The 15564-nt window shown below is 39.2% G+C and overlaps 3 protein-coding genes and 1 pseudogene across 4 annotated transcripts in view; 1 reads left to right on the top strand and 3 right to left on the bottom strand.

Annotated features, from left to right (window-relative positions):
* Positions 1–15564, top strand: part of LOC147838831 (odorant receptor 131-2-like) — a 1093102-nt gene that overhangs the window by 937394 nt on the left and 140144 nt on the right. The window lies entirely within an intron of this gene.
* The window catches only part of neu3.1 (sialidase 3 (membrane sialidase), tandem duplicate 1), a 156403-nt gene that overhangs the window by 55884 nt on the left and 84955 nt on the right, over positions 1–15564 (bottom strand). The window lies entirely within an intron of this gene.
* or124-5p (odorant receptor, family E, subfamily 124, member 5, pseudogene) lies at positions 731–1762 on the bottom strand (annotated as a pseudogene).
* On the bottom strand, positions 13617–14549 carry or61c1 (odorant receptor, family 61, subfamily C, member 1). Its single transcript, NM_001128421.1, is given in 1 exon segment — positions 13617–14549. A coding segment is annotated over 1 exon segment (933 nt).

Below are 15564 nucleotides of genomic sequence, written 5' to 3'. Positions count from 1 at the left end.
TGTTATACTGTACTGTTGGAAGATTTAATGAAGTATAGGCAGAATATAGTAAAATATTTAAAATGACAAAAGCAACAAACTGTCTTGTCTTGAAAGGCTGTGAGGTTTGGAAAAGGCCTCTGAACAGCTCTTTTAGAGATCCACCCTACGCTCTGTTCACAGCTGAATGAGACAACTTTATATACAGTCAGATACGCAAAACATCACAATGATATAATAGTCCTTTGATAATTTAGGAATAATTATGCAATGTAAAAATAACCATGACATGTTCTATTGGAACATGATTTTATTCTTGTGCAATATCATAACACTTGCAGTTTTTGTAATTATTTGTGAAGTGTTGCAGTTTATAAGTGAACATTTTTCAAAAATAACTGCTACTCTTTCAGTATAATAGTTATTGAGAAGCTTAATGCAGAAATCTCATCAGTTGAGTGTTTGCTGAAAACAGTGATATTCAGGTATTGATACAATGGCCTATATTCATTGTATGTGAAGTACACCAGCTGATTTTTAAGTATTGCTATGTTTTAATGCAAAATCACATTTTTACTTTTAGTTTGATCGAGTTTATACTGAAACCTTACATAGTAAGAATGAAGGATCAACTAAAATAATATTTAACTTTTGACGTGTCACATTTGCTTTACTTGTCTTCTTAATATTTAAAATAGATTTTCTTATCATCATAATACAAATAATAACCACAATATTAAGCTGGTTTTGTTTTGGCAAGAGGCAATTGAATTGAGCTAGTTAAAAATGCAAACACATGAGTAAGAAAATCGCCTTGCCAATAATCTAATAAAGTCATAGTTGTATTATAGGTTTCTTCCAGAAGATGGCATCATGATGGCATTGCTTTAATATTCCCTTTCTATGGTGTTGTCATAGAAAAAAGTATATACTACACAAGACGTTTGTTTCTACATTAAAATGTGTGCAGAAACATTCAGAAAGACCACAGCTTGTGTTCAGATAGTAATCAAGTGTGGCATACATGTGCTGTAGAACTTCTCTCAACTTACTTTAGATTTTCTACAAGCTAGAATTATTTTTAAATATAGGAAAACAGAACAAAAACTAAAAGGACACTCATGCTAATGTAAAGAAACCCATTAAATATCCCTTTAAAAAGCTTGTTGCATGCAAGTTTCATCAAGGAAAGGTGTTCACAAAAAGGTTTGTTAATGTCATGTCTGCAAATAGGATACTTCAAAGTTAATGAGATTGCCATTAGACCAACAAAACAAGAAAATACCCAAATAAAAGTCACCAGACTCAGCACTGTGAAAGGTGACATAATACTATGATAATGTAATGGTCTACATATGGCTATGTACCTATCAACAGCCATGACACTTAAACTTGTGAATTCACCAACTCCATAGACAATGATGACAAGATCTTGAACAATACATTTCTCATGTGAAATCACATTTCGTTCTGTAAGTAAATATGTCAAGGCTCTGAGATAAAACCCAACGATTCCACATAAATCATTGACACAAAGATGACAAAAGAAAATGTACATGGGCTCATGAAGAGTTTTCTCAAATGCAATAATCATAATCAAGAGGTGCCAAATCATCAGCTGATAAGGAAGTGATGGGAGGTGGTGGATGCGGACAGAGTAGGGTATTAAATATCCAAAAAGTTTGTGGGTGTCTGAAGTGTTATTGATTTTGCTTTGGTAGTATAACGTTTTATCTAATCATGAAACATGAAGCTGGTTAACGTGATTATGACTTTGATTGGTGTGTGGGTTTCTCGTGATTCTGGGTAATTTTGTTCCAGATAAATGACACACTGGATCACAACCAAACTTTTTACAGATTCTTGGGCTGTGTCGATGCAGCAACGTATGTGTTTTTTCATCTTTTGTGCTCTTTTCAAAAAATGTTTCCTTGAAAGCTGTGTCCAGCTGAAAATGAAAAAAACTGGTTTGAAATGATGTAATATGTATCCTACATTAGTATGTGGTGTTGTAAACAAACATAGACAGAGCTGCAGGATACATTATAATCAGTGAGCATGCGCAAGAAGTCTGTCTTTAGCACGCTGAGTGCAGATATAAACAGGACAATGTGTTGGATTTAAAAGTACTTGGTACTTGTAACTGTTAATGCATCTCTGCTAGTGATTTAGATAATACAGCATTACCAGGTTTATTGTAATAAACTTTAAAATAAATCTGCCAATGTTGCTATTACTGATTGTGCAAAAGGCAATTGAGTAAAGGTAACTCTCATTTAGAGACTTTATTCTGAAATCGTGGCATATACCGAAACTGGAATAGGTGCTACTGAATATAGAGAGAACTGTTGTTGCATCAGTCATTGCCGACCACGGCTCATTGTCTGCAGTGGCGCTGAAAATGTGAATCACTGCTATACTGAGTGTCTGAACTGGTTGTAATTGTGCTTCTGTGTGTGTTATAAAGAGAAACTACAACGTTTATAAGCGCAACTCATCGGCTACAGGCTCATCTAATCAGGACATCACAAAATTAAAGCGAAAATAAATAAATAAATAAAAAAATTATATATATATTAAAAAAAAAAAAATATATATATATATATATATATATATATATATATATATATATATATATATATATATATATATATATATATATATATGTGAAAACGACAGACTACAGCCATATAATTATAAGCCTATTACAGACCAGCAGACAGAACAGCAGTTAAAGGAGAACAGAGCAGGTTCTCAGTGAGAGACCAGTGTTGGTTTACAGACAGATATGTAAGATAACGAAATCGTATCTGGAAATAGCAAAACTAGCATTGATCACCAGTAGTATTAATACCAGTAACAGAAACTAAAGAGCATTTAACAGAGTTATGCCACATTGACCCTATTTTTTTATTGTAGATAACTGAATACAAAAAACAAAGAGTACAGAACATCTGGAATAATGCGAAAACATGTAAACAAGGTACTTGAAAATAATTTTATTAAACAAGTTTTTTTCAGAGCTTTTGTATTCAAATAAAAACAACATCAAATATTAAAACAATAAAATAAGTTTTAAAATATATGTCTTTTTTGTATTTTTTTTTTTTTTGCCATGGGTATATGATTATTAGTATTGGATCCCATTTAGGCGATAATCCATAAAAAATACAATCACAAGTTTTGTTACTGTATGACATATTTACAAAGATGTGATCAACAGATCTAATCTGCGATTCTGGTTAAATAAACTTTAACCCTAATTCAAATTCAAGTTTTATTTATATAGCACAAAATCATAAGCACCGTTTTTACTCTTTATATATGTATAAGTATTTGTGTGAGTGTGTGTATAAGTAGGTAAGAAACATATAAAACTGAAAGTAAAATATATCATCTGACCCATTTAAAAATAAACCTTATTTAAAATATTTTTCAGTAAGTTGGCCAACATTTATGTGGGTACCACACTATCATGTCTTTAATTTGTGCTAATTTGTGAATGCTGTGTAAAAAGATGCTGACAGCCTCCTCCTTGTAAACCCAATGGAAGAATCTAAAAAGGAGGGCAACTATAGTGGAAAGTTCTGCATTCAAGTTGGACCTGTGATGACCTCCATTATTCCACCGTCAGAGGCGCAGTGAGGGCGGATGCATATATGCTGGGGAAATAATGCAAAAGTTTAAATCGTGTTTATTAATCATGTACACTTTAATATTTACCATATGATTTTTAATATAACATAATATGCAGCCACATTTGAAGACCCCTGGGTAGTGAACTGCATACCATCTCACAAAAATAGATTGTACCCATTATAAGTTGAGCATGTGTGAACTTACATTTTACAAATGTTATTTGTTTTTCTTCTACAAGATGAATATTCCCCATATGTGAATAAAACGAGCCTTTCCTCATAGATGGCACAGAATATTTTGTACTCTCAAGTGGTTCCAAACCTTTATGAGTTTCTTTCTTTTGTTGATCACAAAAGAAGATATTTTGAAGAAAGCTGAAAACCTGTAACCACTGACTTATAGTGGGAAAAACAGATACTATGAAAGTCAATGGTTATAGGTTTACAATATTAAAAAAAGGAAATCAAAGATAGTTTTTGAGTTTTACCTGCCTGCATTCTATAGAAATATTCTAGTAATTACTAGCCCTTGTATTTTTTGTAATCAAATAATACAATGTATAATTAATTCAAATTAGGGGAAAATAATAACAATCTACCTGATGAATGTGTTGAAGGTCTGAGGTTACTCTGTGAGCAAACGTGAAGCACAGATGAGAGAGAGGCCTGTGGATAGAAAGCCTTCCGCTCCGGGTCAGCATCACTGCTGCAGATGCGTCCCCAAAGCCTTATAAACACATCATATGACAATACATTATTAATTAGGTGAGCAAACAAAGTCACTGCGCTGTAACTATACAAGACATTTATAATATTAGCAAACTGATGGTAACAGTTTTCTTATCATAAGCTTACATTTTTACACGGTTTAAAAAAGCATATTTATTATGTTTAATGTTACAAGCTAGAGGCAGTGCTGTACTGTAGCCTACTCCAACGTAAACATATTGTGTTGCTTCAAATTACTCAATTAATCATGCTTACTGATTTGAGAGTTGACAAATAAAAAAGAAAATCGAGTTGTCCTACTGTGTATAGTTCTTGTTTTCATCGAATTGTATCTCCGACTGATCCAGGAGCGTGTTTTTGTCCTTTTCGCGTCAGCTTTCGCCCTTATCGGATTCATCTTATTTCATGAACGCATATGAACCAACATAACAATGGGAAACTTTTGGACTTGCTATGCTGACAGGCTGGAGTTTGTGCAGTTCCCATAAATGCAATAATATACCAGGATGAAAATAAATTACACCAAAACTAGCAACTGATTCTGCTATATGCTGCTGTAAGGTGTGGGTTTAGGTGAGGATTGAACCTGGGTCTCCTGGACATAAAGCTGGGGCTTTTCCCAGTTGAGCTAACTCCTCACTAGATGAACCCAAGAGCAGAAGAAAAATAAGGGAACTTGAGGCTTTGGTTTTAGAAAAAATAAACAGATGATCTTTACTAGAAAAATAGAATTCAAAAGTACAACAGAAATAACTGAAGCCGAGCTTCTAGTAAACAGGCAAAACAAATTAGACACAAGGGTCAAAAAACACAACAGTAGAATGTGACTTAGCTTTCTCTAGACAATCTGGAGAACACCGGGTGGTACTGGCTCAAGACTGAACACAGTAGCTTGTAACACACACACTTATATAGGGCAAGACACAGGTGTTGCAAATCAAGCTTGAGTGGTGGCACACAGCATATAGTGAGAAAGTGGTGCCATCCACTGTTTAGGAGGAAGCATGAAAATTGGATCATGTTGTGCAAGGAGACAGGAGCACCTCCTTCTGGTCAGGAGGAGGAATGCAGCTTAATGAGTTCTTACAGGAGCCTCTCCTCTAAGAACGGCTCCTGACGTTCCTCTGGAGCTTCTTTGGGCACGATTGAAGTCAGTGATAAGCACTGGGTCCAGTATATCCTTAGCCGGCACCCATGACTGCTCCTCTGGGCCATAGCCCTCCCAGTCGACAAGGTACTGCACCTTCCCACGGACCAGTCGAGAATCCAGAAGCCTGCGTACTGTGTAAGCCGGTCTACCCTCAATGATCCGGGGTCTTGGAATGGGCCTGCTGGGTGGGGAGAAAGAGGAACATACAACAGGTTTCAATTTGGACACATGAAAGGTGGGGTGAATCCTCATGGACCTGGGCAGGAGTAGCCGGTAGGATACAGGATTTATCTTTCGGAGGATCTTAAATGGACCAATATAGCGTGGGGCTAGTTTGCGAGACTCTACCCGAAGAGGAAGATCCCTGGTTGAAAGCCACACTCTCTGACCTGGGCGAAGTGTGGGCCCTGGCCTTCGGCGCTTATTTGCCTGTCTCCGCTGCTGTTCGGTAGCTTTAAGTAAGGCTACTCGAGCTGTCTGCCATGATCGTCTGCATCGGCGGACCAGTTGTGTAGCAGCAGGGACACTGACTTCTGGTTCCTGTCCTGGAAACATAAGGGGTGGGAAACCATACTGGCACTCAAAAGGAGACATTCCTAGGGAAGAGTGGTAAGGGGTGTTATGTGCAAACTCAGCCCAGACCAACCGGGAGCTCCAAGTGGTTTGATTGTCTGAAACCAAGCATCTCAAAGACCTTTCAATCTCTTGGTTTACCCTCTCTGTCTGACCATTGGATTGGGGGTGAAAGCCAGATGAGAGACTAATGGAGGATCCAATGAGCCGGCCAAATGCCTTCCAGAACCTGGACGTGAACTGTGGCCCCCGATCGGAGACCATGTCCTGCGGAAAGCCATGGATCCTAAACACATTCTGCATGAGAAGCTCTGCTGTCTGACTAGCTGTTGGGAGTTTGGGCAAAGGGAGTAGATGACATGCCTTAGAAAATCTGTCCACCACCACCAGAATGACTGTATTACCTTTGGACTCTGGTAGCCCTGTAACGAAGTCCAACGATATATTTGTCCATGGATGTTTAGGTATAGGCAGTGGGTGCAGCAGGCCTTGAGGTCGGGTTCTTGGTTCCTTGTTTTGTGCACAAACAGAGCAAGCAGCAACAAAGTTGCGGACATCCTTCTGCAGTCTTGGCCACCAAAATTTCCTCTGGATGAGCTTGTGGGTTCTAGTAGTCCCAGGGTGCCCCGATTGGAGGGAAGCATGAGCCCACGGCAACACTTCAGAGCGTAAATGATTAGGTACAAAGAGACACCCTGGAGGACAGTTACCTGGCACTGTCTGTGGCTGTGCTCTCCTGACCGTCTCTTCAATTCCCCACTGGATTGCGCCGACCACTCTCGAGGTAGGTATTATTAGTTCTGGTGTGGTCTCACTGTCTAGAGACCCAAACTGTCTTGACAGTGCATCTGGCTTTGAGTTCTTTGAGCCTGGGCGATAAGAGAGAGTAAAATCAAAACGATTAAAGAAAAGGGCCCAGCGAGCTTGCCTGGAGTTTAACCTCTTTGCCTCTCTAATGTAGGTGAGGTTCTTGTGGTCGGTCCAGATGAGAAATGGATGTTTGGCCCCCTCCAACCAGTGTCTCCATTCTTCTAATGCCACCTTGACTGCCAAAAGCTCACGTTTCCCAATGTCATAGTTCCTCTGTGCTGGTGTAAGCCTGTGAGAAAGATAAGCACATGGGTGAAGCTTGTTATCAGTCTTACTTCTCTGAGAGAGGACCGCTCCTATGCCTATGTCAGAAGCATCAACCTCCACTACAAAAGGAAGCTCTGGATCTGGAAGAGCTAAAATGGGGGCAGATGTGAAGAGACTCTTCAGTCTGTTGAAGGCCTTGTTGGCCATCTCAGTCCACACAAATGACTTGGCAGTCTTCTTGGTGAGGGCAGTGAGGGGTTCTGCAATGGAGCTGAAGCCTCTAATAAATCTCCGATAAAAATTGGCAAACCCCAAAAATCGTTGTACCTCTTTAACTGAACGTGGTTGTGGCCAATCCAGTACTGCCTTAATCTTGCCAGGATCCATCTGAAGGCTACATTTGGATACAATGAACCCAAGAAACAACACTTTGGAGACATGGAATTCGCTCTTCTCCAGCTTAACGAACAGTCTGTGTCTCAACAACTGGGAGAGAACCTGCCGGACATGTTGTACATGCTCTTCACAGCTACTTGAAAAAATAAGTATGTCATCCAAGTAAACGAAAACAAGTCTGTTCAACATCTTCCTGAGGACATCATTAATGAATGCCTGGAAGACGGCTGGGGCATTTACAAGGCCAAAGGGCATTACCTGATATTCATAGTGGCCTGTAGGGGTGTTTAAAGCGGTCTTCCACTCATCTCCTTCTTTGATCCTGACCAGATGGTAAGCATTTCTGAGGTCCAACTTTGTAAAGATAGTGGCGCCCTGCAGTATCTCAAAAGCAGTGTTCATTAGGGGTAATGGGTAACGATTCTTAATGGTGATGTGATTCAAACCTCTATAATCAATACAGGGTCGAAGACTCCCATCCTTCTTGGAAACAAAAAAGAAGCCTGCTCCTGCAGGTGAGGTTGAAGGGCGAATGAATCCACTGTCTAGAGCCTCGTTCAAGTATTTCTCCATGGCAGTTCTTTCAGGAATGGAGAGGGAGTACAATCTACCTCGAGGTGGACTTGCTCCAGGTACAAGTTCAATAGAACAATCATATGGACGATGCGGGGGTAATGAAGTAGCCTGAGACTTACTAAAGACTTCACTGAGATCCATGTATTCTTGGGGAACTCGAGACAAACATGGAGGAGGAACCTTAGGTGGCTCTGGCAAGGGGGGTGGAGACTCGAAAGTTAATGGCTTGAGCTTGGGTATTACCCGCACTTCTGTGGTAGGTATGGTTATAGTGTGGGTTGAGGTTGATCTGGAGGGATCGGGCTGAGGTCCAAAAAATGTCTCCAGTGGCTCGAGAGGATGGCAAAAAGAAAAATCAGAAACACAGCAGTTAGTACCCCAACTCTTTACCACACACTTGGACCAGTCTATAAAAGGGTTGTGGTGGAATAGCCAAGGGAAACCAAGCACTAAGGGGTGTTCTGGTGAATGGATCAAAAAGAACTGTATCTCTTCTCGGTGTGCACCTATTTTTAACTGGAGGGATGTAGTGCAGTGACTAACCTGTCCTGAACCAAGAGGTCTGCCATCTAGGGCTGTAATGGTGAGGGATCTCTGGAGGACTATGGTTCTAATACCCAGCTCACTGGCCACATTGATATCCATAAAATTACCAGCAGCTCCAGAGTCAATGAAGGCACCAAGATAGTGAAGCTGGTTGCCTTGGGTGATAGTGGCTTGAACGGATACTCCGGAAGTGATAGCACAGGGGGAAGTATCTACTCTCGCCCGGGACCCCCTCTCCCTGGACGAGAGCTGGCTTTTCCCTTCAGTTCAGGGCAAGTGAAGCGGAAGTGGCCTGGCTTTCCACAGTAGAGGCAGCATCTGTCTTTCATCCGCCGATCCCGTTCGGTCTGGGTCAATCTAGTTCTCCCCAATTGCATTGGTTCATCAAGATCATTGGACTGAAGGGGCTGAGTGATGGTGCTAGAATGTACATCAGGGTCAAATAACCTGGTCTCTCTACCTCGTTCCAGTTGTCGTTCTCTTAGGCGATGGTCAACACGGATGGCAACATCAATAAGGGACTCAAGATCTGGTACAGGATCTCTAAAGGCCAGTTCATCCTTTAATTCAGAGGACAAGGCACGGTGAAAAGTGGCTTTTAGTGCTCGCTGGTCCCATCCACTCTCTGAGGCCAGGGTTCTGAACTCGATAGAAAATTCTGCCACACTCCTCTTACCCTGAGAGAGTTGAAGTAGGCGATAACTCACATCTCCTTTACTGGCTGGATGCTGGAAGACCTTCTTCATCTCCGCAATAAAACTGGTACTGTTGCTGGTAAGGGGAGATTTCTGGTCCCATAAAGATGTGGCCCAATTCAAGGCTTTGCCAGTAAGTAGAGTGATGATATATGCTATCTTACTGTTCTCTGTGGGAAAGCTGCTGGGTTGCAATTGAAAGGCCAGCGTGCACTGTGTGACAAACCCTCGACACCTCTCTGGGTCTCCATCAAATCTCTCTGGTGCTGGTAACTTGGGCTCAGATGAAGCAACAAAAACTGTTGGAGGGATGGCTACTGGTTGGCTTTCTTGAGAAGTTAAACGTTGAGGATTTAGTAGCTGGAGGATTTCACCAAGAATCTGCTCATGCTTCTGGATAGTGGTTGCTTGATCAGACAAGGCAGACAGAATACGATCAACATTGGAAGGTGGTGAAGCTTCTCCTGCTGGGTTCACTTCCATGGTTCAGTCTTGCTGTAAGGTGTTGGTTTAGGTGAGGATTGAACCTGGGTCTCCTGGACATAAAGCTGGGGCTTTTCCCAGTTGAGCTAACTCCTCACTAGATGAACCCAAGAGCAGAAAAAAAATAAGGGAACTTGAGGCTTTGGTTTTGGAAAAAATAAACAGATGATCTTTACTAGAAAAATAGAATTCAAAAGTACAACAGAAATAACTGAAGCCGAGCTTCTAGTAAACAGGCAAAACAAATTAGACACAAGGGTCAAAAAACACAACAGTAGAATGTGACTTAGCTTTCTCTAGACAATCTGGAGAACACCGGGTGGTACTGGCTCAAGACTGAACACAGTAGCTTGTAACACACACACTTATATAGGGCAAGACACAAGTGTTGCAAATCAAGCTTGAGTGGTGGCACACAGCAGATAGTGAGAAAGTGGTGCCATCCACTGTTTAGGAGGAAGCATGACAATTGGATCATGTTGTGCAAGGAGACAGGAGCACCTCCTTCTGGTCAGGAGGAGGAATGCAGCTTAATGAGTTCTTACAGCTACTCTGGGTCTGCTTCACTTTAAACAGTGTGCGCCTATCAAAGAAGTCCCCAATTTGACGTCACCGGGGTGGTTAGAAAAAAAAAGAATTTTCTGAAAGTGGGAAAAACAGATTTTCTTTAAAATTTGTGCCCTTGTGCTTTGTAAAACATTTTAATATGATATTTTATGGCATTATATAGTATTTTCACAAATGATTCTACTTTTTTAAAATAGTTTTTTAACCTATATGCTCTTTATGAGGCTCTGCAGTGTATGTTAAAGCAAGCATCTGAGAGTTCTGCATGATGTCAATACACTTCCCAAGGATGAGCATCTGAAGGCAGAGAGCTGTCTTGTTAGCACTAGTTCAGAGATGCTTTATCTTGACAAGCCCACAACACCCTCTCGAGTTCTGCTAAAAGTTGTCAGAGTTCTCTTGCATAATAAAGACGAGACACTCAACACATATGCTATTCTAGATGATGGGGCCTTACAGAGGCTGCTTAGAAGCTTGGCCTACACAAGAAGCCTGAAGACATGGCTCTTCATACATTATGGCATAAGGTCCAAACACTAAAGGGATCCTTTGTCTCATTCAGTATTTCGTCTCCCATTAATCCCAGGAAAACTTTCCGAAAAGCGAAAGCAATCACCTCACCACGCCTTGATCTTGCTGACCACTCATACCCCATTATGAGTCTAAAGAAAAAATATAAGCTCTTGTCAAACATCCCCCTCCATCCATTCAGGCATGTCTAGCCACTTGTTCTAATTGAAGCTTATTACCCCAACCTACTTACTCCAATTGAACCAGTAAGACTGGGCCCTTTGGGAGGACCAGCAGCCATTCATACAAGACTTGGATGGAGCATGGAGCAATGGCTCTCCCCTGATGAGCCTGATCTGCTGAAACCTGCCCTTGGACTCAGCTGCCACTGGGAGACCGATACTTTAAGATACAGAACCCGACCTCTGTAGTATGGAGCATTGACACTGAGAAATATCTACAGGATGCAGTAAAGATAAATGTCTAAGCAAGCGCAGATGGCGGTACTGCCAAGTTACGGCAGATCACTTTTGGTCCTGATTCATGAAGTATTACCTACCATCCTTACAGTGCCGACAGAAGTGGCATGGCACCCCAGCTGACCTCACAGTGGGTACAGTACTCTTGATGATGGACCCCCAGTTTCCCAGAGCATTCTGGCCAATTAATAGAGTTATAAAACTGAATCATAGCGAAGATGGTCATGTGAGATTGGCAGACGTGCATGTCAAAGATAAGATCTACACCCGTCCGTAGTCTGACTAATTGTTCTCACAGAAATCCCAGAGTCTGAGGAGAATGAGAAATGCCCTCCAGTGACCTCAGAATAAAAAGTTATCCTTTTACATGAGCAAATTGCACACAATTTCGGCTGTGTAAAGGCCCTATAATAGTGACTCTCATTCAAAGACTTTTATTCTGAAATCGTGGCACATAATGAAACCGGAAAAGGCGCTACTGAATACAAAGAACTGTTGTTGCATCATCCACTTCCGATAGAGGCTCGTTCTCTGAAGCGGAAACCTGCATCACTGCTATACTGAATGTCTGACTGGGTATAACTGTGCTTCTGTGTGTGTTATAAGAAACCACAACCTTTATAAGCACAACACATCGGCTACAGGCTCATCTAATCAGGACATCACAAAATTAACAGCTAAGCGATTGCAATCTTGTGAAGAAAGGGCTCTTATATTCGTCTATTTGTCTAAGTAATACCGCATAGCACTCTGCAGACTCTTTTGGATTATTTGCTGCGTCCGAAACTGCATACTTCCATACTATATAGTATGCTAAAATCAGTATGCAAGCCGAGTAGTATGTCGAGAAGTACCCGGATGCCTTACTACTTCCGGCGAGATTCTGGAGTGCGCATCGCATGCATGCTGCGCTATCCCATGATGCCCTGCGAGCGAATTCATGAATGGGAGTAAAGCGACGCAATTGATGCAGGTAGGTCACGTGATTATGACAAAATGGCAGATGTAGTACGTCCGAACTTCATTTATACTTTTCACATTCATACTGTATAGAACGTACTTTTCAATTGGCCGAGTAGTACGTTTAAATTCAAATGCAGTACCTACTGAGTAGTAGGCGGTTTCGGACGCAGCCATAGTCTTTACACACATACTGCAAACCAATCCCTAGGCTGGGCCTAAATGTCATGTCTGTGTGCTACTCGTAGTAGTCCTTTGTAATTCATTCATCATCCTCTGAACCTGTGCACCTGAAACACATCAGTGTCATTTTGCCTGTCAACATTGCTACATGCCTTTTTGGTGGAGCCCAAACCATGACACTCCACCTTTTACTGACATCTTTAGAAACTTTTATATATATATATATATATATATATATATATATATATATATATATATATATATATATATATATATATATATAAAAGTTTATATTTGCAGACATAAACTGCAAGAATTGAGCAGGAATTGAGGCATCTTGAGGCACTCTGTCTTTGCTTGCTGTTCCAGCTCAAAAAACTGTGATCATTGCCATTTTAAATGAATTATCATTGCAATGTATTAAGACATAAAAAGCAGTCAGCACTAAAACAGTGAATACTAGTCACAAACAATAGTCATAATCATAAGTATTAACAGTCCTTTGGTAATTCAGAAATAATTATATAATGCAAAAATTACATTAAGGTAATGTTTCTCTATTTAGATAAATTTATCCTTCTGTATAACCAAAACCAGAATTAATCTGTTTCAGAAATAATTTCAGGAAAATCTTCACAAAAATTATTTCATTTAATTGCACATTTTGGGTAGAATACACTTTGTATAATAAGAAATTAAGTACTATTTGTCTAGTTATGTTTTTTATTTTTTTGAGTTTCAGTACTATGTTCTTAGGATCCTTTACAGCTCAGCCATATAAAAGTTTACAGTGCTAATGAATGTTACACAGGCTTGCTTGTTTTTAATGACTTTAATAACATTTAATAAGTGATAAATGCAAAGACAGCACTTATTTTAATATGTTTCTAATCTATCATTTCACATTAATAGTAAGGCTTTAATCAAATGGTAATAAATTTTAATCAATACACACATTATTATATAACATTAAACACCCGTGACGCGCACAAACACTTTTTTTGCAGTTGTAAATAAATGTTTCATGATTGTCATGATTGGTCACTGTGATGAACCATAAAAAAACAGCCAGCACTTACAAGTTATTAATCCTCAATTTTCTGAAAATATACAATAATTTAGCCCTAATTGGACCTAACTTTATACCATAGATTAGAGGATTAACAATAGGGGGAACAGTCAGGTTTATTATAGACAAAAATGTATATACTACATGAGACAGTGTTTCTACTTTAAACTGTGTGCAGATAGAATCAGAAAGACCACAGGTTGTGTTCAGAAATGAAATCAAGTGTGGTATACATGTGCTGTAGAACTTCTCTCGACTTACTTTTGATTTTCTACAAGCAAGAATGATTTTAAAATAGGAAAAAAGAACAAAAACAAAAAAGACACCCATGCTAATATAGACAAATCCATTAAATGTTCCTTGAAAAAAATCTTGTTTGCACGCAAGATTCAGCAAGGACAGGTTTTCACAGAAAATCCTATTAATGTCATGCCTGCAAAGAGGATACTTCAGAGTCAATGAGATTGACATTGCACCTACAGAACAAGGAAATACCCAAATAAAAGTCACCAGGCTCAGCACAGTAAAAGGAGACATAATTCTATGATAATGTAATGGTCGACATATGGCTATGTATCTATCAACAGCCATGACACTTAAATTTGTGAATTCACCAATTGAAAAGACAATGATGACAAAACCTTGAACAATACATTCCGCATGTAAAATAACATTTCTTTCTGTGAGTAAATATGTTAAGGCCCTGGGATAAAACCCAGTGGTTCCACACAGATCATTGATACACAGATTACACAGGAAAATGTACATGGGCTCATGCAGAGCTTTCTCAAATGCAATAATCATAATCAAGGTGGCATTTAGAACAATAGTCAGCAGGTAACAAGGAAGTGCAAAGGAAAAAAATAAGATCCTGCTGGTCCAGTCCCAGTCATTCAGAGCTGTGACAATGAGAATATGGGAAGAGGAGATGTTTTCCATTCCTTCAGCAAATCTGCCTCAATAATCACTCAAAAACCCACAAGTAATTTAGTGTTTCTCTTGTGTTCAGTTTTGTGTGTTTTATACTTTTGGAAAACTACAAATAATTAAAAATAGACTCATAAGCAATATGACATAAAGCCCCTAAAATGACAGAAGCAACAAATGGAAGTCTTGAAAGGCTGTGAGGTTTGGAGAAGGCCTCTGAGCACCTCTTTTAGAGATCCACCCTTTGCTCTGCTCACTGCTGTATGAGAACTTTATATACAGTCAGATACGCAAAACATCATGGTGATCAAATAGTCCTTTGATAATTCAGGTATTATTATACAGTGCAAATATGACAATGACATTTTCTACTGTAACAATACTTACTTTTTTAAGAATCTCTTCCTTTTTAAGACATAATATTGGCTAAATGAAACCATCCACTTGTGGCATGGATATTGTCCATCCAATTCAGACAATTATAAATAACAGTCTTACCACTGTTGTTGTACCACAGAGTTTTAATCACACAGTAATTGAACCATTAATCAAATATGCAAATTCAATTTGCTTTTCCCACTGGAACATGACTTTATTCTTGTGCATTAACATATTAATGGCTGTTTTTTTTGTAATTATTTGTGAAATCTAGCAGTTTATGGGTGAAATTATAAATGCAAAAATAAATGCTACTCTTTCAGTGTAATAGTTATTGAAAAGCTTAATAAAGAAATCTCATCAGTTGAGTGTTTGTGGAAACCAGTGATATTTCAATGTTCTTACAATGGTCTATATTTATTGTATGTGAAATACACCAGCTGATTTTTAAGTATTGTTATGTTTTCATGCAAAAAATTATTTATATATTTTGTTTCATCAAGTTTATATGGGGAGATTATCTAATAAGAATAAAGGATCAACTACTGCAATACTTAAAACTTTGGATGTGTCACATTTGCTTTTGTCGTCTGCAAAATATGTACAATAGATTTTCTTATCATCATAATACAAAAAATAAAAAGAATAT

Source organism: Danio rerio, chromosome 21, assembly GCF_052040795.2.
Source record: "Danio rerio strain M-AB ecotype USA chromosome 21, GRCz13ab, whole genome shotgun sequence".
Taxonomy (NCBI): Eukaryota; Metazoa; Chordata; class Actinopteri; order Cypriniformes; family Danionidae; genus Danio; species Danio rerio.
The sequence above is the reverse complement of the archived record's forward strand: the minus strand, read 5'-3'. Positions and strand labels throughout refer to the sequence as shown.